The following is a 23,867-nucleotide window of genomic DNA, read 5'->3' as shown; positions in this document are numbered from 1 at the left end:
ATTATAAAATTCAAGTACAAATATTCTTCATAGTTATACTAATAACGATAAGTGAATTTAAAAGCTAAATTTTAATCATTTAATTATATAAGTTTAAAGATCAAATAATAATTATTAAAATAAAATATTTGAATTACACATAAATCCAAATAAAATATAATAAAGTACAATACTTAACTATTATAAGTCCAAACAAAGTCTAAAGAAAATCAAATTCATACAAGTCCAAATAAAATCAGATAGACATAAATCAAAATGAATTATATTAAAATGTACGAGTATCCACAGATACAAATAGTATGATACTTGTACCCTCTCCATTAACATGCGAGTATAAAAAATATTCATTTTCTACTCAGATACAAATTTATTTGACATTCCTAGTCACATTCACCAATATAACGAATTTATCAAATTACAGAAATTATTGTCAAGTATTATCTTTTACAAAGAATATGCATTTACAAAACATAAGTGTTTTATGAGTTATAATTTTGTCTTTTAAAAGGTACCTTGGTGAATTAAAGAAGGAGAATATTTATAAATTACCTTTAACCTCGACTTCTAAGTAACGTGGGACCTTTAGGTATATCGAAATAATTTTTATTTTATTTTTTTATTTCTTATTTTACTTTTTAACTTCTTAAATATAAAACTCGATCAAATTTTTTATTTAAATTTCTCATTTCTTAAAATATATAATTACACTATTTTATTATAATATTTTATTTCTTAAATAATTTATATTTATCTGTTTTTATATTTTAAAATAACAAAATCAATGTAGTATATAACATGTGTGAATCAATAGGAATTGAAGGTGTATATTGATTGCACTTTCGATTCAAGTGACAACAAATTTTCGACTATTTGAAAATATGTATGTGAAAAAAGTTCTAGATGGGAAAGTTCTTACAGCAAACAATGCTCCGATCACTTTTCACATGGCTCGACACCAGAAGAATTGGATTCTGACAAGCTTGTTGTTGTTATTGATCATTCCTTAGGAAAATATCAAGATACTGATGAGGATTATATATTTGTTATGTCGCTTACATTGGAAATCAAGTTTGTTTTTATTCTACTTTCTAAAACATCTAAAGGTTGTTGATACTTAATTATTATAAGTGAAACCAGATTCTTAGTTTTACAATTTTTGGATTGATTTTTGTGCATGTGTTGTTTTAGTTTACATTTTTGTGCAAACAATGAAAGTGTAATTACAATAATTGTTGCATGCAATGCTCATAATGAAAATGTAATTAAGTGCTACATGTAATTTGTTATGATTGACAAGTCCTCAATAATTGATATTGAATTGCATAGTTCTCATAAATATTTATATGTTTTTGGTTGTCAAATGATCAATAAAAAGAATTTAGATAATTAATATTTCATTTTAGAAATAATATGTACATGCTTGAAAAGAATTTGGATGAGGGTTTTAAATCGACTAAATTTGATATGTACAAATTTTTTTTTTATAAGATTCGTTATTAAAATAAGATTAAAAAAAAATCTAGTGAGACAGTACAATAGTTTTTAAAATCTCCATCTTAATTGTGTAACTGCATAATGAAGTTTCATTTTTTTTACAGCATATTTAAGTTGCATTATCATTATAGGGTATGAGGTGAATTATTATTTTTTTAGATTTTTTTTGTTTTTTATTTTTAGTGGATCATTTTTTCTCAATAATAGGTGTTGATGGATGATATTTGTTGATTGGCCAAACAGAAACATTTATTTTTTTGAGTTTTAAATTCTATTTAGATGATCAATTTGTAGAAGTTTGAAAATGAAGGACAAAATATAATTTATTTTTCCTCTTCAATTCAACTATTATTGTGTGATATCAATTCCTTTTTTTCTTAAAGTTTGAATTATTGATATTTTATTTTAGGGATAATATGTACAAACTTAAAAAAATTTGGATGAAGGTTTTGAATTTAATATATTAGCTATTACAAAATATATTTTTTTATAAGATTAAGGAAAGAAATAGTTAGAAAAGATGCAGTGGTGTAGTAGAATAATTTTTTAAATCTCGATCTTTTCATTATATAGTTGCAACTAAGGGTATAATATTCATTTTTTAGGAATTGGGATGACTACTTATGAGATTTTGTTATAAATTTAAGAGTTTAATTTTTGTTTCCCTGCTTTTATAATTGACAACAACATAATTATATACTTAATGGTCAAAATGAAAAGCAAATAAAAATTGGTTACATATTTAATGATTTTTGAGCAAAATAAGTGAAGAATATTGTATGCTTATGTTGTATGTTGTGATGAATTTCTTCTCTTAAAAATATTGTTTATGTATGTTTGTGCTTGAATTTGAAAACATGATAGTGAGTAGTGTTGGTGGAGTGAATATGAGTGGAGTGAAAATATTGTATATTATGACAAAGTTTGATCTAAAATATTGTAAATCTCATTATCACATGTCATATTAGAACAATTTAACGTGAAATTTAAGTCTCATTATCAATATATTCAATATCATACTAATGATCATCTGCAGAAAATATAAAAACAACAAAGAAAATAAAAAAGTGAATTATGTGGAGACAGTAGTTAAAAGTGTGTCAAAAAATGAAAAAAAAAATTCCCCTTTTTGTATCTCAATTTTATAGTTTAAGTTGTTTGTATCATAATGTAGTATCTTTATAATATTTTAGATTTATCACTCTTAATATCCCTTTCAACCAATTTTCTATTTTTACTCCTCTTATTTACTCAAGAAACTCATCCCTTCTAATTTCTTTAACTTTGTCAAATTTTTTTGATGATATAAAGGCTTATTTTTGGAGTTATGCAACACGTTAATAGCTTCACGTGCACTATAAAAACAGCCATTTTCCAGCAAGGGCCAAAATCTGAAAGAAGACTGCTACAGTCCTATTCAGAAAAATTTGCTAAGATTACATGATAGAGTGCAACTAGCAACAGAGAGGACGAATAGTATATCCCCTTAAAAGGACAACCAATTTGACATGTCACAAACTGTTTGGTTCACATGGCTGAGACAACTTAGAAACCATAAGATCCAATTGTCAGATCAGATAGGTCCTGAAGGTTGAATGGAAGCACTTCCATAATGAACTATAGTGCTGCCAGGAGACGACTAATGTAACCAAACTTTAGCTAACCTAATTAGGAGACCCACAACAGATCAACTTCAATCGCCTCTCTTTACCGTGTCTTCACGTGGTGTAGTAGCGACTTGAACCCAATACGTACAAGCTAGGGTTTGTCTCGTTTGAACTCATTCATATTTATCTAGTTATATAATTCGTCACCAAATTATGAATTTCTCATTATTTGGTTTTTCAGCATAAATTATCACCATAATCATTTGGATGGGTTATTAAGAAAAATGTAAATGAAAAAATAACCTGCACAATATGGACTAAAGATCAACGGTAATAAAAGCTGAGACACCCTATAGCGCACCAATGATGATTACAAGCAATAAGCCCGAACAATTTTTATGAGAAATTATTTCATCTTAGATCGTTACTTGTATGTTAGGATAAGTTGCACTTACTCTCCGAGGTTTGATACCACCTCTCTTTTTTGACATTATTCTGACCTCAAATGTATAAGAAATCAGGAGAGGTGTGTATTAATGAAATACGTAGTGATATATTGTTATAGAAATTAAGGTAAGTTTGTAGAGTCAAAAGAGGGAAAAGCGAAAGAAAAAAAAATTGTTCCTAGGGATGAGTATAATGTCCTAAATATTATGCTCATTCATATTTTGACGTTTGTGTCATTGATTCATTGGGATAATCTGTTACAGCATTGTTGAATTGATTTCCATCTTCTAACTTAGAGTCATGGGTTTCATAAGAAAGATTGGGGGAGAAGCCAGATAAAAATGACATCTAATATTATTTTCTGATATTGTTATTGATACACAGTTAACAATTTTCAAAAGTTCAAGAAATATCTACCACAGACCATCTACACTGGAGAAGCTGACAAAACTGTTAACATGGTGAAATTTCTGAACTTTGAATCTAAGCCAGTTTTGTGATTTGATTGGGTTACAACTGTGTCCAAACCTTGAATGGAAACTAATCACCGACTACTGCATCATCTTTGCCACTAATGTTCCTCATCCTAAAATAAAGTTTTAATTCTTGGATGGAAAAATGTAACGGAAGTGGGTTGATCACCTTTAAGTGTACAAGCAAGAGGCAGGGCATTCCTGAGAAAGAATCAGTAAAGACCAAAAGTTCTGTCCTTTCAAGGGAGGTGAGAAAAAGAATGTGTTGACATAGGCGGGTTTCACATCATAGTTTTTCCCACTTACATTCCCTGCCTGGTTGTCTTGATAAGCAAGGGGAGTTAATCCTCCTCTTTCAGTTAATATTTCCACCTGACCAGTGATCTGGTGATAGAATCAAAGCCCCCTGTTAAAAAAATCATAAAATTAAGACATCATAAAGCAGTCCAGTTGAAGTATACTAATAATAACAACCATTGTGAATTGCAAAAAATTGAAATAAACAAGGAACTTCATCACCCTGGAAATTTGAACTAAATGAAAACATGGGTAAAATGACTGGATAAAAAGATTAGGTACTGGGACACTAACTATCCTAAAAGTAATATAGCTGAATGTTGCAAGCTGCCACACCCATCTAGTTTTTCTCCTAAATAAAAGTGATGGTTTAGACACAAAAAGTTACCTCGGTGAAGAGGGTTGATCTGGTGAGGATTGCTGAGCAGTACCATCATTAAACCTTTGCTCCTCAAATGCACCACCAGATTGGCTTCCCTCATTCAGCTGTGATAGTTCGTTGACAGCTGGCAAACCCATAGGTCCCAGAGTTCCAAACTCGAGTTGTTCCGCTGGTGAGGTATGATCATAAGGATACAACATTACAACAGGTGGAATTGTTGGTCCATTTGATGAGATCCCACTGGAGGGCACGCCGGGTAGAGGGTACATTCCATAAGCCACATTTGCTGGACTGTTTTGTGAGGAATTTAACCGGACAGGACCATTCTGATTGTGGTGAGAAACAAAAGAGTCATGTCTATGTGAACCCCATGGTCTTTCAGCGTGGCTCTCACTTGTTGCCAACTTCTCTGGCCTTGAGCTAGACTTCTCAGTTTGATTGCGGTTATGGTTACGCCCACTTGTTCGCAACTTCGAATTATTATTCCAATTCCCTTCTCTGTCACCATGTTGGTCACTTCTGTCATAGTTGTGATTACCTCTTCTGGTACTTGTAGAATGTCGATCCCGAACAGAAACCTTCTGAAATAAATTGGGAATGAAGGTAAAATACTACAAAATCTAACAGCAGTACTTCAGACTGACCATAAGCTTAGACACTGACCATAGGTTTAGAAAAAGAACCACTACTTTATTTTAGAAGGCAGGCATGCACTAGCATTTGTATCTCATTCGCAGCAAGTAAAAGCAAATCATAGTATAAAGTACCAGATTACTTAGAAATTTATCTTACAGGATTTGGCAGGTAGGTTCCTGTTCCACTTCGATACCGTGGTATTTCCTCTACAAAACGTTGGTAAATATTGGCTGGTCTGTTAGAAACTGAATGGAGAGGAGCAACAGGTACAAGGTGTGGCCCATAGCTCATGAGCTGAGTGAGAAGATTCATATTAGCTGACTGTGGTCTTCCAGGACCATCCCATGGAAAATGACCCTGCATATAAACAGGAGGCACCATAATAGAAGAAGGATAGATAACTGAATGAGGATGGCTTGAATTTTGACAAAATCGCCCATACTGCAAATTTTGCCAATGGCTAACAAAGTCACCATTAAGAATGTCAGGTTTGGGCTCTGACGAGTCAATAGAAGCTCTTCTCATAGAACTGGAAGAGCTCAACACTTCAGGCTGGTCATACACCTCAGATGGATCATAATTCTGACGACAGTCACTGTTATCTGCATCTTCTTCCGCATTGAAGATGCTTGCTGATGTAGGAACATCATATAATGGAAGCATAGTAACAAATGGTATTGGTGGTCCTGTGGGATAGAATGCAAATGGAACAACCCCAGAAGTATCAACTGTTCTTTGGCGAGAACCATGACCTATAAGCACCGGTGCCATGGGTAACACAGAATCTGATCCGCTTGTTGGAGCCACTTCAAAACCTGATACTTGCTGTCTTGGAACAGGCATGGGAGCAACAGCCAGAGGCCCAGCACTTCTTTCGGACATATCAGATGCTGTAGTTAACAAAGGAGTCCATCGTCTGTTTTCATCATCCACTAGATTAGATGAGATATATGAATCATTATTGCCCTTTCCGTAAACAGCAGATGGCACCGATGAAGTATTATTCTTCTTCCCTCTTTTTTCCCTAGTTGATTTTGAAGATTTAGCTGACGATCCCTCCCAAGAGCTTTCAGAAGATGTCTTATTCCTGAAGGAATTTGAAGGTGGTGCACTGGGAAATCTAGGATTTGCTATTCTATCATCAAAATAAGCACCATTTCCTCTGCCATCTTGATACAGTGGACTACCAATGTGCTCCTCTCTGGTTGAACCTTGGTTTTCTTCAGTAAATGTCTGCTGAAGTCTAGCAGCATTACTAGATCTGTCAGCATGAGATGGTGGTATAAAGTTATAACCACCAGAAGTTGACTGTTGCTTATCATCTGGAAGCATTTCAAAATTTCCATTATCAACTTCAACCCCCTTAGCAGAAGCCCTTTCTTGCTCATGCCAGAAATTGTTATCAGCTTCTGCTAAACTTGTTTCAACAGGGTTGAAATTTTTGTTACCAGTTTCAATTAAATCTTCAGGATTTGAAGTCAATCCTATGCCAGGGAAATATGGTGAAGAGACTAAACCTTGGGGAAATTGCATATTAGTAACCCAAGGAGCCTCAATCAAGGGAGTGTTACCCAAGTTTCTCTGAGCATATCCCATTGATGCAAGAATCGAAGGTGAAAATGGAAGTGGTAGGTGACCTGGAGCTAAATTCACTGGAATGTGAGCCTGACCAGTGAAACCTTGAGCTGTGGAAGATGTCATCATATTCAAAAGGTCCTGCTCCTCTTGATGCGTCATATGTGTTCTAGCTACTCCAGCAACAGATGCAAATGCTTCACCCATGACACCATGGCCTGATTCATCATCATCATAACTATTTGAGCCATTGTTTGAATTATCCGCACTATCATTAACTTGACGAGATATGATGTGCCTAGTGGATGAATCGTCAATTCTAACACCATAAGTAGCAGGCATGTCAGAATCAAGAGGCTTCCTGTGACTATTCTCCAACTTTGCAGAAGAAGTTGGGCCTTTACTACCCTCTGGGGCTCTTGTATTTCTTCCATCAGTAGGAACTTCACCATACGAGTCTGTCAACTCAGGACTAGAACATGTTCTTGCAAATAAAAGCCTTCCTGGAACATCATTGAATGGGTTATTTTGTTTAACATTTCTCGGTCCTTTATCAACATGAGCACCTTGATTACAATTAACTTCCCTTTTGACCTGATAATAATTCCTTGCATTATTTTGGTAAGCATAAGAATGTGATCGTGTAGAAGCATCATTACTCTTAGATAAGCTTTCAGAGAACAAAATACAGTGCTGAGATAGAACACTTTGTGAAGCATGCACCCCTTTTACTTGAAATTCATGACTATAGGTATCATCAATTTTTTTGCTATTTTTTTGGATATTGTCAGACCCCTGTAATTGGTCATGACTTGATAACCTCAAACGCCACAATTCATTACTTGGAGCATCAGGTCGCTGCCCAGTTCCATGTCTGACCCAAGTGTTCATGAAGAACTGATTGACTTCCAAAAACAAGTCCTCCTTTGGGCAATCAAGCAATCTAGCAAGCCTTTTGGCCCCAAATGAAAAAGCACTGCGTATTCTATAGAAATTTCCTGGTTCATGCACATCATAAATGCAATTATTAGCCATAACCAAATCAGATGGTCCAGCGAAACTAATAAACTACTAATATCAATAAAAGAATGATTTCAGCTATATATTCCACAGCATGCATAATTTTTTTGCATAATTTTCATCATTCATTCTAATTCTCATCAGATAAACACAGTGAAGTTGAATATGTAGGAAAGAATAAAAGAAAATCTCCAGCGTGCAACAAACCTTTGCTGACACTACGCCCAAGGTTATTGTTGACACGTAAAGGATCAATAACATTGAAATGCTTGGAAGCAAATGCTTGCCCCTGATTTTCTTGGCCACCAGGGAAAACGGCATAAACTGAGCTGCAGGAATCAAGAAATATTTTGCTGAGCAGTAAATCTCCACCATCTTTCCGAGGAGGTTCAGCTGTGAAAAATGTTGAAGGGAAGGAAGAATACAATAAGCAAGATGGATCTATATCATTATTAAAAAAACAAAATCTTTAATCAGATTGTAACTACCTGACACATCTGGGAGTGAACTAATGGGTACAGGACCCCATAGGCTTACACAGAAATTATCCCAATCAAACTTGCTAAAAAACTCCAAAAATCTATACAATACCTACAAAAGCAAAGAAAACACTTAGTCAACACAACCACCAAAAAAAAACATAAAATAACACCATTTAAATATTGCTACCTCAAGAGGTCCAGCAAAGGAATTGTTGAAAACATGAAATATGTAAAGAACCAGAGTTTCTAGTGCATAAGTTGAGATAAGTCCATGGTGGGCACCAAGTATACGACTCTCATAGTAACACCAAGCTTTTATAAGTATAATGCTACGCTTGAATATATGGTTTTGGTTAATCAAATTATCAACCTACAGAAAAAAAAAAAGAGAAAAAAAAAAAAAAAAAAAAGAGATTAAATTCTTGTCAACACAAGGAAACTTGGTATCAAGGTCAAAATTCAAAGAGATAGATACAATGAGGATTCTAGGAAGTAGGATTCACCCAATTACCTCCTCAAGAAAACAAAGGGTGCACAACCCTCCAAGCTGGTTGAATGAAATGTCTACCACAATATTCTCAACAAGACACTTTATAATCTTCACCTGCAAAAATGAAGAAAAATATTGCAAGCAAAATAGAAATTATATAATCCAGTAGTTGTCCAAAACCCACATAAAATTTTAGACCAGCTTAAATTAAGTCAGGCAGCTGAAAAGAATTATAAAACCATTAGCTTATGCCTAAAATTTTGACTTCCGCAATTAAGAATATATGGTTATCACATCCAGACCAAAAACTCTGAAGTTTAATATTAATTTAGTAATTAGTAATCAAATTACAGGTTTTTCAGGCCAGAAACAATTTACCTACTAAAGTCACGTGACTCAGTTCAGTTAACATTCACTCCCGTGTTTCAATAATAAACCAGTGTTTTTCCATCAGAAGAATATAATATAATACTTATACAACTTAAAACTTGCATTTCACAATTATTATTGGGTCACTTCATATCCATAATCAGGTATTATGACTTCTCATATCCATACTCACGTCCAATGACCTAAAGTGGCTGCAACAATCTATCTACAGAACCACTAAAAGTCTCATGATTTAGTCAGTTCCATAATAACACCTCAAATCTTATTTCATCTATGATAGAGACTGCAAACACAAAGATAAACAATTCTAAAAAATGCTGCATTATATGATAGAACCTACTTCAGCCTGGATGTACTGAACCTCTTTGACACGAAACTCTGCATTTTCATCCTTTTCCTCATTTATCAGCATGTCACGAACTTGGCGTACCCACGCATCCTTCAGAGTTTGATTCTTACTGAATGCTGTCAAGTCAATATCTCCATCAGGTAAATAAGTTTTGAGGGGTACTGACCCAAAGGTGAACACCTGTAATAAATCATGAACGATAGTGCTTGGTCCTAGCAGTCTCCAATACTTCAAACATCATACGATAATGCAGCTAAAGCAGCCCATAATCAAAAGCTCTTGATCAAACAGTCATGTTCAATCTCAGAATGGTTACAGAACATATTTGTTTGAGCACACAAGACAACAAAACCCACCTGGCAAGGGAAGCACTTCGTTATCAACCGCTGCACATAGTCTGCAACTGCATGGCGACGCTCCTCAGATGGCGGATTAGGCTGAATGCAGGCAATTAGCTCTGCAGTCTTTTCCTCAGCCTTTAACCATCGCTCCTTGTCAAGCACTCGCATCACCGATGCGGTCTCATTCGGCAGCAAGCCATTTGGCAATATCTCACTTGGTGGCTGTGCCAACCCCTCATGCTCTCCCATACAACCCTAAGCTTTCCCTTTGAAAACTCTTCCTACAAAACCTAACAACCCAACCCAACACACTGCCACACCACTAATGGAGGCAACAAATGAGAGGGAAACTTTGCTGGTGGAGAAAAAAACATAAACAATACAACACAAACCTAGGATTTCTTTTTCCCTCCGAAGTAGAAGTAAGCAGCAGAGTACCACTTAACCAATTCTTGGCATGTTTCAAAAACAACACTAAAACACAGAACCTAAAACAATATCATAGTGCACAGCTAATATTAAGTGAATCCCAAGATAGGAAAAGGAAGGTAATCAAAAAATACAAGAAGAAAAGCAAATGAATAGGAAATGTTGAGGGTTTATTTATTTTAATTTTTCAAACAACAGTATAGTAGTTGAGATGATTAAAACCCTAATGGAAAGTTGTGAATCGCATTTACTGTAGGACTGAAGTGTGGGCGTAGCAACAGTGACACGAGAGGAGCGAAGAGGGCAAAAATGGAAATGCAGGGAACATCCGTTGGGTATCAAATCCAATGGCTAAGGATAGAAAACAGAACGAGGATTCCAAATGCAGATTATTATTAATGGGTGTTGAAGTTAAGAACGTTGCGCCGTTTTCTTTTAGGTTCTTGAAATTGAAAATATATTGGGAAGAAGAGGGTGTGATAGGATAGAATCTGGAGAGAGAGAGAAAGAAGAAGAAACAGGGAAAGAAAGAAAGAGGGATACAAGAAACAGGAAGAGGAAGATTGAAAATAATAATAATAATAATCTTTCTTTTTTTTAATGGATCGTTTTTATGTCTGTTAATGGGTCTCTTTACATACATGATCAAAAATATTGAAAGTCCAGCCCATTATTGTTGCCGATCCACACGCCATGGTGAACTGAAACACTAACTTAACAATTTTTATTTTTTTTAAATTTCAGTTTCATTGACTGTAACAAGATAGAGTTGTTTGATATAGAAAAAATAGGTGAAAAATAGGATAGAGAGAGTAAAATAAAATTGATTGTTTGAATGAGAAAAAAATAAGAGAATAGAAAATTAAAAAATGTTAGACCTGATTCTCTTATTTATTTCTCTCTCTTCTTTTCTATAAATCTTGTTTTTTTTTATACATATTTTTCACTTATTTTTTACTTATTTCTTCTCAACTAAACAATCAAATTTTTAATTTATTTTTTATTTATTTCAATTCATTTTTTTATTTCTCCTCATTATATTCTTCACCTATTTCATTCTTCTGTATCAAACACAAGTTAAGAGTGTGTTTGATTTGAGAAAATATTTTCTATTTCTAATTGTAAAAGAATATTTTTAAAAAATTTCTTGAATAGAGAAAATTGTAAAAATGTTTCCAGTTGTTTATCTATTTCTAATTTTATTTTATCATATTTATTTATTAATTAAATTTTAATAATTTAAAATAATAAAATTTTATATATTAAGTATGATCATCTTGCACCAGTGTGCATTTTTAAAAATTTTAATTAGAAGATTTTTAAGAGTTGCTCTGATTTTTTATTTTTAAAATTTTTATTTATCGTATTTACTTATAAATTATTTTTTATAATTTTAAAATAAATTATCAATAATTAAAAATAATATTTTGTCACAACAAAAATTATATAACATAAATATAAAATTTAATTCATATATTTATCTTTATATATTAAAGACAAATGAACTACTAGGGTTAACCTAGTAGTTGGGTGGGGAGAGGTTAGTGTAGAGGTTGAGTGAGAATACTTTAAAGATTTTTTTTGTGAGAGAAATTTTAGTGATTTTTTTTATAATTTTATTTATTATATTTATATTTATCATAAATTTAAAATGTTTTTATATATTTAAAACATATATATAAATAGAATTTAAATATAATATTTATAGATATATATAATTATTATAAATTTTAGTTATAAAGCATTATAACGACTTCTAACGATAATGAGTTGAAAACAATTTCAAATTGTGTCTTTGAAACTTTTATTTTTTGAAGAAATAATAATAAATTTTTATATCTTTTCATCAACAAGCAAGTAATTATTTTTTAAAATAATTACATTTGCTATTTTCAGTGGCAGTATCACAAAAGTACTATTACATTCACTAACATTGGTTTTATTTTTCTGTCTTATTGGGATATTTGTGTTACAAACATGAGAAATCATCCCTTTGATGATAGCTGATTATTATACTATACTATAATCTCGTATGTACTATTTTATCCTGATAATATGAACAAATTACTCTGTTTTCATTAAAAAAAAATATCACATATGTACTATATATTATCCTTTCCTTTTAGGGAAGACGGAAGGTAATTTGCCTCGACTGTGCATTCAGATGGTTGGAATGGTTTCGTTCTCTTGCTTGTGGTTTTGGGTGCTATGCATAAAAAATCAGTAGAATATTTTTTCTTCTATTTTCTGTAAGAATTATGGACATTGATATGCACAAGGCAAAGGTTTTTAAATATGGAGTAACAGATAGATACTAGTTACTACCCTACTTATTTAGAAATATAAAAATAAAATGTTTGATCATGATCTTGAAGAAAAAGAGTTTTTAAACCCTTGTGAGTGAGACCATCTCCTTTGTCATCAATCTGCATGGCTCCAAGTTCTGTTCATGGCTCCAAGAGTGTGGTGACGGTGATGTCAACAGTGGCCACAGCTGATTAATCCGTTGCTTCCTCACTCTGCGAACAAGAGTCTTTGAATGTTGCCTCAAGACTCCATTCATAGCTTTAAGGTAGTTGCTGGAGTCATGGTCTCTTAGAATTGAGCCTGCTGAACCATACGCTGTTGGATGACTTAGTGTGTGAATAGGGTGTGGTTGATTCAGGAAGGCTTTTAGAACACTTGAAGAGTATCCACATTTAGTATTGTCCAAGACATAGAAGGCACTTCCTGGAGGGAGTAAAGGATGCGGAGGAGATGTCTTGTCATTGGGTTGGAGAATGAATATTTTACCAAGTGGTGAGTATAACAGCTTCTGAAAAAAATCCAGAGAAAATGGATGAATATTTTACCAAGTGGTGAGTATAGTTCATGATTTTTGAGTATTATGATGCTTACATTTTTTAGCAGACAAGGATGTGACCTAAATGAGCTGTTTAAGCGTTTAAGGACTACAGCAACGTGATTTGGGTAATTGCAGGAGAAGGCTCTAGGAACAATATCTCTATGCATCATCACACTGTGGATGTGGCTCTCATCCAGACCAAGTTCATTGATTATTTGTTGGCCTCCACAAAACACAAATGGTGAGCCAAAAGTGACAACTGGTCGAAGAGTGGAGGGACTAACAACCTTGTTAGTCAATAGCATCAAATGAACCAAAAGAGAAAGACTACCCCCAAGGGAGTGCCCAGTGAATTGAAGCTTTGCGCGATCCCCGTGTCTCTTCAAATGGTCCATTATTTCCGGCATGAATTGCTTGTATATTCCTTTTGCAGCTTCATAAATTCCTCTGTGAACAAGTACGTCTGTGCCCTGTAAGAGAAAAGATCCTTAGTCATACATTATTATTTTAAGATTGTAACGTCTAAATTAAAGAAGACACATTCTTACCTCGAATTTGGTTGGCTCAAAGAAGAGGTTTGCTTGCCAAGATGCCAGGGAGTCTGACCCCTGCAACATAGAACAAAATTGCACGTGTCAGTCAAACTTGAACAATGTATAGCCTTATGGTATGGATCAGGATAGCAAAGAGTGATTAAGAAATAACCTGAATTACAAAGCATCTAGTGTAATTGTTGGGATCATCACAAACAAACCATTCACAAGGTGAGGAATGAAGTGACTGGAGATCCTTTGCTGCTTCTTGCTTTTCCTTCTCCCCTGCTGCAACCATTGCAGTCATTGTGGATGCCGCAACATAAGCTGCAACCTCTGATTTGTAACCTCGTGAAGTGCCTTCTAGATCTTCTCCTTTTTCATTAGAATCTTCATTTTCACCCTGTTGTGACCTAGCAGCATGGTACATGAGTCCCTTAGCTCGTAATTGAACATAAGAGGCCGCTGAGGCAGCAATATCATAAGCTACTTGCATTTGATGCTTCGGTGTAGTATCTTTGCCTTTCTCTGAGACATCTTGAGAGACTACCGGGTCATCTATAGGAACGCGAGTGGAGTCTTGATCAAGTTTAACTTTTAACTTGGCCACTTCGGCTTTCTTTTCTAAAGAAGATGTTATAAATTGAAGGTTGTAGTATCTTCGCAAGTCCTTAGCCTGCAAATTGATTGACAGGAGTTGTTTGATTGTGTTTCTTTTTTGATTCTTACATGAAAGAAAGGAAAACGAATAAACACATATGAACTCTCATATTACCTTGATTTGGGGTATTACATAGGCCATATTGCACAGGAAAGCAAGTTGAGAGTATAGTTTGGTATCAGACCATGGTACTTGAACCAAAAACTTTGAGAATGATTCACGATCATATGTCACTTCATGCTCATCTTCGTCTTCACCAACCACACAAACACTGTCATCTGCATCACATTCACATTCATCATACTTATTGCTGTTGCATATCGCATCTGGGTCCATGCTTTCTTTTGGTAATCTGTTTCTCCAATGTTTCTTGATTTCCATAAGTCTCTCTACCCAGTTGGCTCTATTTACAATCTCTTCTTTGCTGCTTTCAACCATGTTTTCCTCAATACTTACCTCCTTATCCCCCACACTCATATCCTTGCTTGTTTCTGGGTCAAACAACAAGGACCGCAGTGAATTTGGAAGAATGGAGCCTGAAAATTGGAATGGAGAAATTCCCAATGACCGATTGCTCTTAAGTTTTGGTGACACTGATGTGGCTTGTGTGCGATTGATGCAGCAACATAGGTGGTTATCAGAATAAGACCTCCGCATGATGGAACGTGTGCATAGTTCTGTGCTGGATTGGGAACGACGAAGACCATTATGCTCTTTTGCAATGTCCGTAGATGCAGAGATAGCTGCTGGAGAGGTAGGCATGGCAACTGCAGTGTGAGCCATGCTTGTAACTTTTATATCAGATAGCTAGATCCTTCACTTTACTTGGTCTCTGTAGATTATAAATGATCAGACCTCAAAGCTTGATGTGTTGTGTTGTGGTTATTGAAACAAGTACAAAATATGGATTTTATAACAAAAACTTACAACAACTATGTTTCTTGTTATCAACGAGGATCTTCTTAAAGATGTTCAAACTTCACATCTGCTCATATTAGTTAAATTACTTTACCTATCAATGAATGCAACTCCTAAATCAAGGTATAGACGAAAACATCGTTATGCGGTGTGTTACAACCAAAGCCAAAACATAGTTAAGCTCGAGACCGTGCTTATTGGAAAATATTGACAACTAAACCGTTGGACCAAAGGAATGAGTGAAAGACATGACATGTTCGTTGAATTCTATGATTTCTGAATAAAGACATTTACTAGATAGCTATTTGTCGTTGTATGTGCACATGGAGATAGTATGGGTTCATGAGAGGGAAAAAAGTTACAGCAAAGAAAGAATGGGGGAGAAACAAGTTTCATTTGTTGTTTGAAAATGAAAACAAAAGGCACTATTTTGAACTTGGGTTCTCTTTATTAAAAAGAAAAGATTACTATATTACTTTAATTTATTGAAATCTAGGATTTATGTCGTTATATATTTGAGTTAACACAAATTATAAACCGATGTTACTCGATAAGTAAAAATTATTATATTTAGTTTGCAAATTCAAAACAATAATGTGATAATATTTTTTTGGAAATATTACCCAACTATATTCCTTAATTTAGTTAGTGAGGGTTACATCTGAAATTGTACCATAATTTTCTTGGAATTGTCACATATTTAATAGATCACGCTTTCAACCGACATGGTAGGAAGGAAAAATTAAAAAGAAAAAGACTTCCTCCACAACTTAAATAAACACTATTAAATAGCAGTAGTAGTATACCAAACACTATACTTTTCCACACACAAAGTACCAAACAAAATAAAAGCATTATACAAGGAAAGGTACCTTGGAATTACCGATGTAATATTACTAACATATTCTTCTCGTTGCGAAAGGATGAGCCTTTAAAAGAAAAAATATCAATTGTTCTAACTACTTTTAAAATTATTTGCACACCAAGTTAGTTAATATTTTTTATAGTCATCAATCACGATACTTAACATGCATGTGCATGTAATTCAAGTAAAGAAAAAAGGCGAATTTATAGCATTGTGAAAATTATTAATTTTATTTTATAACTTAAAAAAAACTATTAAATACATGTGATACAAAGATTAAATGAGATTATAACCACTCCGGCGGCAACGAACTACTTATTAATTTCTTTCTCCCAAGTACGCGGGGAACTTATTAACCAGATAAATTGGAAGTGCAACCCCTACCTACTTTGTAAATGTTTCAAAAATCAATTGATGTGTAAAAGTAATTAAGTTATACAAATATAAAAATGATTTTGAGAAAAACATTTTACAAAACCATCACTTGTTTTAAAGAAGAAAGGGAATTGGATGGAGAATGAAAAGTAGTCTCTCATGGATAGTTTTTATTACAAAAACAAATCATTAAAAAAGAAAAACAACAATGACCAAAAGCCAAGGAAATTTATGAATCACAACCAGTTTTCCCATAGGCATGCAAGCAAAATTGATATAGAAAGAGGGAGATGAGATGACAAAAGAACTTGGTTTATAAAAAAGGAGAAAGCTTAGAGATCAAATGAGCAAAACTATGAAAATAACTGACACTTGTTACATGATTAATCAATGCAAGGACCAAGGAGGTGAAAGAGAAGAAGAAGTGAAAAACAAAGAATATATATATGTATATATACCTAGAGAGGCGCAGGTGAGCAATGAATGCAGAGAAGAGAAGTACTATTGAGAGAAGACAACCACGAAGTTCCACACAGATGGAAGCTTTCCGCCAATGGCGTGCATATGAGGGAATCTCGCAATTTAAAAGTGAATAAAATAATATAATTATAAGTGTTCAGATCAGATGCAGGACCCTTTTCTTCTCTCTGCATGTTTTTAGTTTTTACAGAAAACTGAGGAAGAGAAGTGATAATAAATGATTTACAAACGACCATGAGAGAATATACTCACGTGGGGTCTCTAATCTTCAAACCAAAGGGACCAAAATATCCTTTTCATTTTCCTTCTTTTCCGTAAGTCCTGATAATTTTTGTTAATGCAAAATCAAACCGAGCTATTTCTGTGTTCGTGTTTTATTTCTATTAGTATTTTAGCGTCCATACCGATGTAATTCTCATATATAGGTAATTATTATGTATTTTAATATATAAATTATTAATTCAAAATTAATATATTAAATATTTTTAAATATATAAATTATATTTTATGTTTATAAAAAAATAATTTTATATTTCAATACAATATTATTTTTAATTATTGATAAGATAAGAGATAAAAGTATTATAAAAAAAACATATAAAAAGAATAATATAAAATTTTAATCTTTATAATAGGATAAGAAAATATATCTTATTGGTATATCAAATAAATTATTTTTAATTTTTAAATATATAAATTATAATAATTATTTATTTTGTAAACATTTTGTTATTATCATTCTCACTCATTTTTATTTTCATTTTAAATATTATCTCTCGACATCTTTTTTATAATTTGTTTCAATTTTTAATCTTTTATCTCTTTAAATATATCAGTTTATATATATATATATATATATATATATATATATATATATTATTTTTATTTTTTTAAAGAACACTGCTACAAAAAAGGAGGCCAAATCATCCTTCGAATAATATTTTATTAATATTTTTTAATAAATTTATTATAAATTAATTATTTAATTTAATATTTTATAATTTAAATTAATATTTTAATTTTTGGAATACTTTTCGGAGATTAGTTTCGGAGGATGTATCATTTTTGATATTGAAATATTTTTTTGAAAATTATCAACAATTAAATATAATTTTATATCACATTATAAATTATTTATTATAAATTTAAAATATAATTTATTGTTAATTTAAAATTTTAAAATATTTTTAAATTAGTGATTCTTTAAGAAAACAAATAGAAATGTTTTTTAAAATAGAAAACTATTTAAAATAATAGTTATGAAAACGAACACATCAAAAAATTATAAAAAATTTGTTTTGATTATAAAATCATTTTTAAGAAAAAGTTTAATCAAACAGAACTTTATTTATTATATATTAAAAATAATTTCCATAAATTTAATTATATAAAATAAATGAGCATCATGTACAACACATGCTAAAATGTCGGATAGAATACAGTAATTATCTTATTGTTTCATCATATTCTGGCATTAAAATTTTAAAAGTAAATTAATAGAAAAAATAGATATAAGATTTTCGATGTAAAGAAATAAAATTACTTAAAGTTATTTTAATTTAAATCAATTATAAGAACCAACTCCCCACAATAAAATAAAATATGTGAACAAAAAAATGATTAAATATAACTCTGATTGATCTAATATGAAACATGGGAGCAACATTTTTCTTCTTATAAAATTTTATTATTAGTTCTTTTAATATCTATAATATTAAAATAATATTTAATTAAACAAATAAAAATTTATAAAAGATTAAAATTGTTCGTTCATCCATTAGTATCTATGCAAAATCAATTTTAGAAAGCAGGTGGGACTGATTAAAACACAAAACAAAAAAAAAAAACAAAAAAAAAAAAAAGAGTAGGTTAAAAATTAAAATGTGAGTTAATTCATCCAAAATTAGAAGGCATAAAATAAAAGGCTGATTTGTTAGGACATAGGTTAGGACCTCAGTCGCGGGCATTTTGGTAAAATGATCGGGTAGAGGGTGCTCATGTTTTACTTGATGAGCACCTGGTGGCACGTGCGAGGGCCAAATGGGCGGTTGCATGAAGCACGATGCGCAGTGACAGCCACATTTCTTATTGTCACATTCATTCATTCAAAGCCCTACTCTTTCACTTTCACACTGTTGCCTCACCCTCTATCATCTTCACCAACACCAAACATGATACAACCATTGCCCTTAATGTAGCCTCTTTAAGTTTTCTATGTGGACCCCACAAGTTTCATATGGTATTCCATAAATACCAACCAACAAGTTTGCTAACTAGTGGAAGAAAAAACAGGAAGCAGATATTAATTTAAGGTTATTTAAGGGGAAGTGATGTTCCCAACTCATCAACTTGTCTTCTAGAAAAAATTCTCCAGATACTGCTTAACACAGTTCTTTGTTGTTATGTCACTGATGAATTGTAGCACAATTTCACATGCCAAAGGAAATGAGGTATTTCCATCATTTCTGGAACTCAATCACAATTTCCTTACAAAACATATTTTTCAAGTGTGATCTGAATGAACACTTTAGTTGGGTTAGACAACTCATTTCTTACCGGATACACTCCATTGTTGGATTAAATTTTGTTGGCCCATCTAATATTAATTGTCACACCTCTTTCTTTTCTTTTTTCTGTGTAACTCTTTATGCATTTTTCAGAAGCAAAGTCGTGGTTAAGGATCGCATATATATTCGTACCTGCAGGTAATACTTGAACTCATTCCAACTTTGATGAAAAATACCTGGTTTGACCAATTATGGGTACGGTACGGGTAAAGCCCGATATATTAAATTGAGTACGGATAGGGATATGTACTTACCCGCCCCGTACCCGTTATTATTTTTAATTTAATACCCATTTCAATTTAATTATATTAAATAATTTTAATATTTTTTATGTGTGATTATTTATTATAATATGAGATAGAAAAATAATCTAATTATAATTTTAATATAAATAAAAAAATAATTTAAAAATATCATTTTTTTACAAAAAAAAAATTGAGGGTATGCTCGATACTTGACAAGGATGGGGATGGGGATGAAAATCATATACCCGATAAGTACGGGTACGGGAACGGGTACAAGGACGAGTATCATGAAACCTGTATCCGACTCGTCCCGTTGCCATCCCTAGTCGTGGTCACTGGAGAGCCAGCTAGGTAATCCCCTTTCAAGTTTTTAATTTTTATCCATATTTATAAAAAGTAGTTTAATTTTAATTGTTTAATAGAAAATTATATTATATTATTCATATTTAATTTATTACTAAGATTATATAGTTTAAAAATATGTATACAAATAAATAAATATGCTATAGACTATAGATTGTGTGAAAAGTTTTATTATTCATTTGAAACGTTATGAGAAAATTTATTTTACATTAAGTTCAAACAAAAAATACAATAGATGGAATATAGAGATTAAATTTAATAAAAAAAATAGTAGCAATCATAAAAAATTGATTTTATTGAAATAGTAGTTGTGAGATCACACATTCAGTAAAAGATTAATTATTTTAGTTTCAATTGTTTTATATACATATTAAATGAATAATTTGTTTTCTTTTAACTGTATAACATATTTAAAAAAAAAAGGCTAAATTCTGTTTTTGAATCTTTATTTTTAATAACTGCAATTTTTGTCATTTTAAATAGAGATATTTAATTTTTTTATTATTAAATATATAAAATTTTTATCATTTCGTCAAATTGACATCTTATAATTAATAGATTTTGATGTTTACTTATATTTAAATAATGTAATATTTAATAACATAACATATAAAAAAAGTTTAAATAAAATTTATTAATAAAATAAATATCAATCACTTGTTAAAAAAAATATAAACGAAGATTTTATGTATGTTATTTTTTAATATTTATTCTTACATTCACATCACTAAATATTATGTCATTTAAATGGTGATAAATTATTGGTTAACGTTAAAATTTAACAATCAACAAACATCAAATTATCAATTGGACAAAAATTTTATATTTTTTTAAAATAAGAGGATTAAATATTTTTATTTTAAAATAAAGAACTAAAATTATATATTGAAATAAATAGAGAGATCAAGAGCGTAATTTTAACCAAACTTAATTTCTTCTTCTTTATTTTTTTATCCGTATCCAAATATATTTGAGAATTTTATAGGTGATGAATTATAAAAAGAAAAGACTTAAATAATGAGCATTAATTTGATATTAATGATCTTAGTTTTTTTTAATTGAAGGCACTAAAAATATTAATAATACTTGTAAATTTTGTCTTTTTCAATTTTTTTAAGCTTAAAAAAGTTAGATTCAATATAATATCAACTATATTGTAAGGTAGTAATTGAATGAATGGTGGCTAAAACTCTAATTTGGTCTCTTATAACATTAAAAAATTCAATTTAGTCTTATTTTAATTTTTTGTTTTAATTTAGTTCCAATTTATTTAAAAATTTTCAATGTGAGACTTCTATCCAAATTTCACAAAAAGGTCCGAGAGAATCATACCCGTGATTATTTCAAATCACGGCCGTGACTCTCACAACCTGGGAATTACATGAGATTAAGAGGTGCAAAAAGAAATGGTGAGAATCTGACCGTGATAATCACAGCCGTGATTTGGAATCACGTCCGTATTCTTTCGGATCTTTAACGTTATTTGTAAAATTTGGACGTAAGTCTCATATTAAAAATTTTAAAATAAATTGAGACTAAATTGAAACTAAAAATTAAAGTGGGATTAAATTAAATTTTTTTAATATTATAAGGGACTAAATTAGGATTTTAACCATAAATAAATGATTATTAGACTGTGTTAGAAATTTATTTCCCTTCCCTTGATGTCATTTTTGCTGGCAACCATATTTCTTCGCTCAACAAAAATGACAGAAAAGATATATGGCTGTTTTTCGCTTCAAATCTTTTTTCTAATATCAATGACATGAATTTAACATTACATACCATACCATCCACTATTCAAACTTTGCATAAAAAATCACCAAAACAATGAGTACAATACATGTTACACAGATTCAATGGCAACTCAGTTTCTACAACTCCACATAACTAGGATATTTGAGTTCATTTTCAAGTTCTCAACAGACATACACGCATTTAAATAAGCTTTTCTTACCTCTTATAGTCCTAATACTAAGCTTTGGTTTCTTTGGGTAGAGGAGAGGAAAGAAACACTCTTCAGCCAAGAAAACTCGATGAAACACCAAATACCATACCTAACAGGTTCACATCAGAAATTTGATACTACAGAGCATTTCATTGGATCAAAAACTTGAATATAGGGAGAAGAAGGGGAAATACAATAGCTTACCTCCGTTGGAATCACCAAAGTATCTAGAGGAGGGAAAGAAAGATTGCTGTTGGAAGATAGTTTTCTGCTCTCACTCTTGAAAAATAAGGGTTGCCTTGAGAGAAAAGAAAAGAGGGAGTGTGTGCTGGTAGGAATTTCAAGCTTGTGGAGCGGGTTTCAACCTATTTACTTGGTATTTGTTTTAAAAATTTATTTTTAATGTTCGGTAACAGGCTACCATTTTTAGCTAAATAACATGATAAACTCTTAATTTTGCTTGATTTGAATGGATTTGTGGGTTGGGTTGGAATTTCATGTTTGTTTGGGCAAGAGAGGCATCCATTTCGATGAACACTTGAAATGTATATCGAGTCAATTAATTTATGAAATGCGAAAGCTTAATTGAATGTATCAGAAGTTAGATGAAAGCCCTGAAAAGTTCGCCATAACATATGGAGTTAAGATGAGTAGCATATGTGATGACAGCTGCAAAAGTATTATTATTTTTTAACAAAGATATTTACAAACAAGACTACTCTGCACACACTCCACAAGCATAAAAGATGATGAGATTACGGTTGCACAGCCATCCTCTCAGAAACGGTGGCCAAGGAGCTTAGGTTGAAGCTGATGAAAGCCCGCACGAAGTAAGACGTTTCGTCCTTGGTGTTCCCATCAGGAACGTCGACGAGGAACGATTCAATCACCACGGTGCCGGGCGCCCCCTCGACGACCTCGGGATGCGCGGTGACGACGGAGGAGTAGTTCCTGAGGCGGTGGTCGCCGCCGAGGATCTTGACGGCGAGAATGTGGCGGTCGTCGTCGAGCTGCTCCAGCCTCTCGGTGCTGGTGGTGGCAGGGAGGCCAGATTTAACGTTGACCTCTCTGACGCTGCCGATGCTGACGTGAGCCTGTTGGAGCACGCAGCCGCTGACGAAGGGCTTGTATTGCTGCGGCTCGTCGAACCTTCGAAGCAGAGACCAAACCTACAGAGAAATTAAAGTTAAATATGAGATCTAGAAAGTTAGTTAGTTACGACACGACTCACGAGGGGAAGAGGGGCCTTTATGTGCTTGACGAGGGCGGAAGTGCACTGGTTCTCTCTCGCTTCATGCTTGTGATGCCTCCATATCTCCATCTCTCTTTCGCTTACTTTCACCCTCTCTTTGCCCCCCTTTATCATTGCAATTTTTCAATTTCTTTCTTTTTTTTATGCCACAAGTAAAATAGTTTATTCAAATTCTAATTTTTAAATCAACCACTGATTCTTTGCTGCATAAAGGAAAAGAAAAATAATAATAACCACTATACGACAAATTCTGCAGCATCAGCAATTCAGCGCCAGGACGAGTAGCAGTCCAAAAAATTGTCACCACTCACGACCTTGTCCATTTTTCTTTCTCTTTTTTCTTCCCTTTCCTCTCCACTTCCATTCCTTCTGGCATGGCCTATAGGCTATAATATCTACACCA

General features: G+C 32.4%; 3 protein-coding genes and 1 long non-coding RNA gene across 9 annotated transcripts; 1 reads left to right on the top strand and 3 right to left on the bottom strand.

Moving 5' to 3' along the window:
- Nucleotides 1-3,882: 3,882 nt before the first annotated feature.
- On the bottom strand, nucleotides 3,883-10,986 carry LOC109795948 (uncharacterized). 3 transcript variants are annotated; one of them, XM_083066176.1, is made up of 9 exons: nucleotides 9,999-10,986; nucleotides 9,634-9,822; nucleotides 8,925-9,017; nucleotides 8,601-8,783; nucleotides 8,420-8,522; nucleotides 8,139-8,324; nucleotides 5,493-7,909; nucleotides 4,707-5,278; nucleotides 3,883-4,427 (listed from the first exon to the last, which is right to left on the bottom strand). In XM_083066176.1, the coding sequence occupies exons 1-9, from the start codon at nucleotides 10,230-10,232 to the stop codon at nucleotides 4,418-4,420; spliced, it is 3,987 nt and encodes a 1,328-aa protein (XP_082922302.1). In that variant the 5' UTR covers nucleotides 10,233-10,986; the 3' UTR covers nucleotides 3,883-4,417. The 3 variants fall into 3 exon arrangements, with proteins under 3 accessions (XP_082922302.1, XP_082922301.1, XP_082922303.1); XM_083066175.1 differs by having other exon boundaries at nucleotides 4,707-5,281; nucleotides 9,999-10,985; XM_083066177.1 differs by having other exon boundaries at nucleotides 4,707-5,281; nucleotides 9,634-9,758; nucleotides 9,999-10,138.
- A 1,646-nt stretch (nucleotides 10,987-12,632) lies between these two features.
- Nucleotides 12,633-17,299, bottom strand: LOC109797172 (alpha/beta-Hydrolases superfamily protein). 4 transcript variants are annotated; one of them, XM_020357118.3, is made up of 7 exons: nucleotides 17,068-17,299; nucleotides 15,379-15,482; nucleotides 14,566-15,283; nucleotides 13,963-14,466; nucleotides 13,806-13,865; nucleotides 13,311-13,727; nucleotides 12,633-13,227 (listed from the first exon to the last, which is right to left on the bottom strand). In XM_020357118.3, exons 3-7 carry the CDS (start codon nucleotides 15,232-15,234, stop codon nucleotides 12,799-12,801), a joined length of 2,079 nt encoding a protein of 692 aa, XP_020212707.1. In that variant the 5' UTR covers nucleotides 15,235-15,283; nucleotides 15,379-15,482; nucleotides 17,068-17,299; the 3' UTR covers nucleotides 12,633-12,798. The 4 variants fall into 4 exon arrangements, with proteins under 4 accessions (XP_020212707.1, XP_020212706.1, XP_082922955.1 ...); XM_020357117.3 differs by lacking the exon at nucleotides 15,379-15,482; XM_083066829.1 differs by lacking the exon at nucleotides 17,068-17,299 and having other exon boundaries at nucleotides 15,379-15,893.
- A 1,625-nt stretch (nucleotides 17,300-18,924) lies between these two features.
- On the top strand, nucleotides 18,925-22,730 carry LOC145953080 (uncharacterized). Its single transcript, XR_014430629.1, has 3 exons — nucleotides 18,925-19,539; nucleotides 19,750-19,794; nucleotides 22,263-22,730. It is a non-coding gene; the product is annotated as an uncharacterized LOC145953080 (long non-coding RNA).
- A 140-nt stretch (nucleotides 22,731-22,870) lies between these two features.
- Nucleotides 22,871-23,578, bottom strand: LOC109797080 (abscisic acid receptor PYL5). The gene is made up of 2 exons (XM_020356986.3): nucleotides 23,444-23,578; nucleotides 22,871-23,381 (listed from the first exon to the last, which is right to left on the bottom strand). The coding sequence occupies exons 1-2, from the start codon at nucleotides 23,576-23,578 to the stop codon at nucleotides 22,968-22,970; spliced, it is 549 nt and encodes a 182-aa protein (XP_020212575.1). The 3' UTR covers nucleotides 22,871-22,967.
- Nucleotides 23,579-23,867: the final 289 nt, after the last annotated feature.

The sequence above is a fragment of the Cajanus cajan genome, chromosome 11, assembly GCF_000230855.2.
Source record: "Cajanus cajan strain Asha chromosome 11, NIPB_CcT2T_4, whole genome shotgun sequence".
In the NCBI taxonomy this organism is placed as follows: domain Eukaryota; kingdom Viridiplantae; phylum Streptophyta; class Magnoliopsida; order Fabales; family Fabaceae; genus Cajanus; species Cajanus cajan.
Note: the sequence above shows the minus strand (reverse complement) of the source record. Positions and strands in the feature narration are given on the sequence as shown.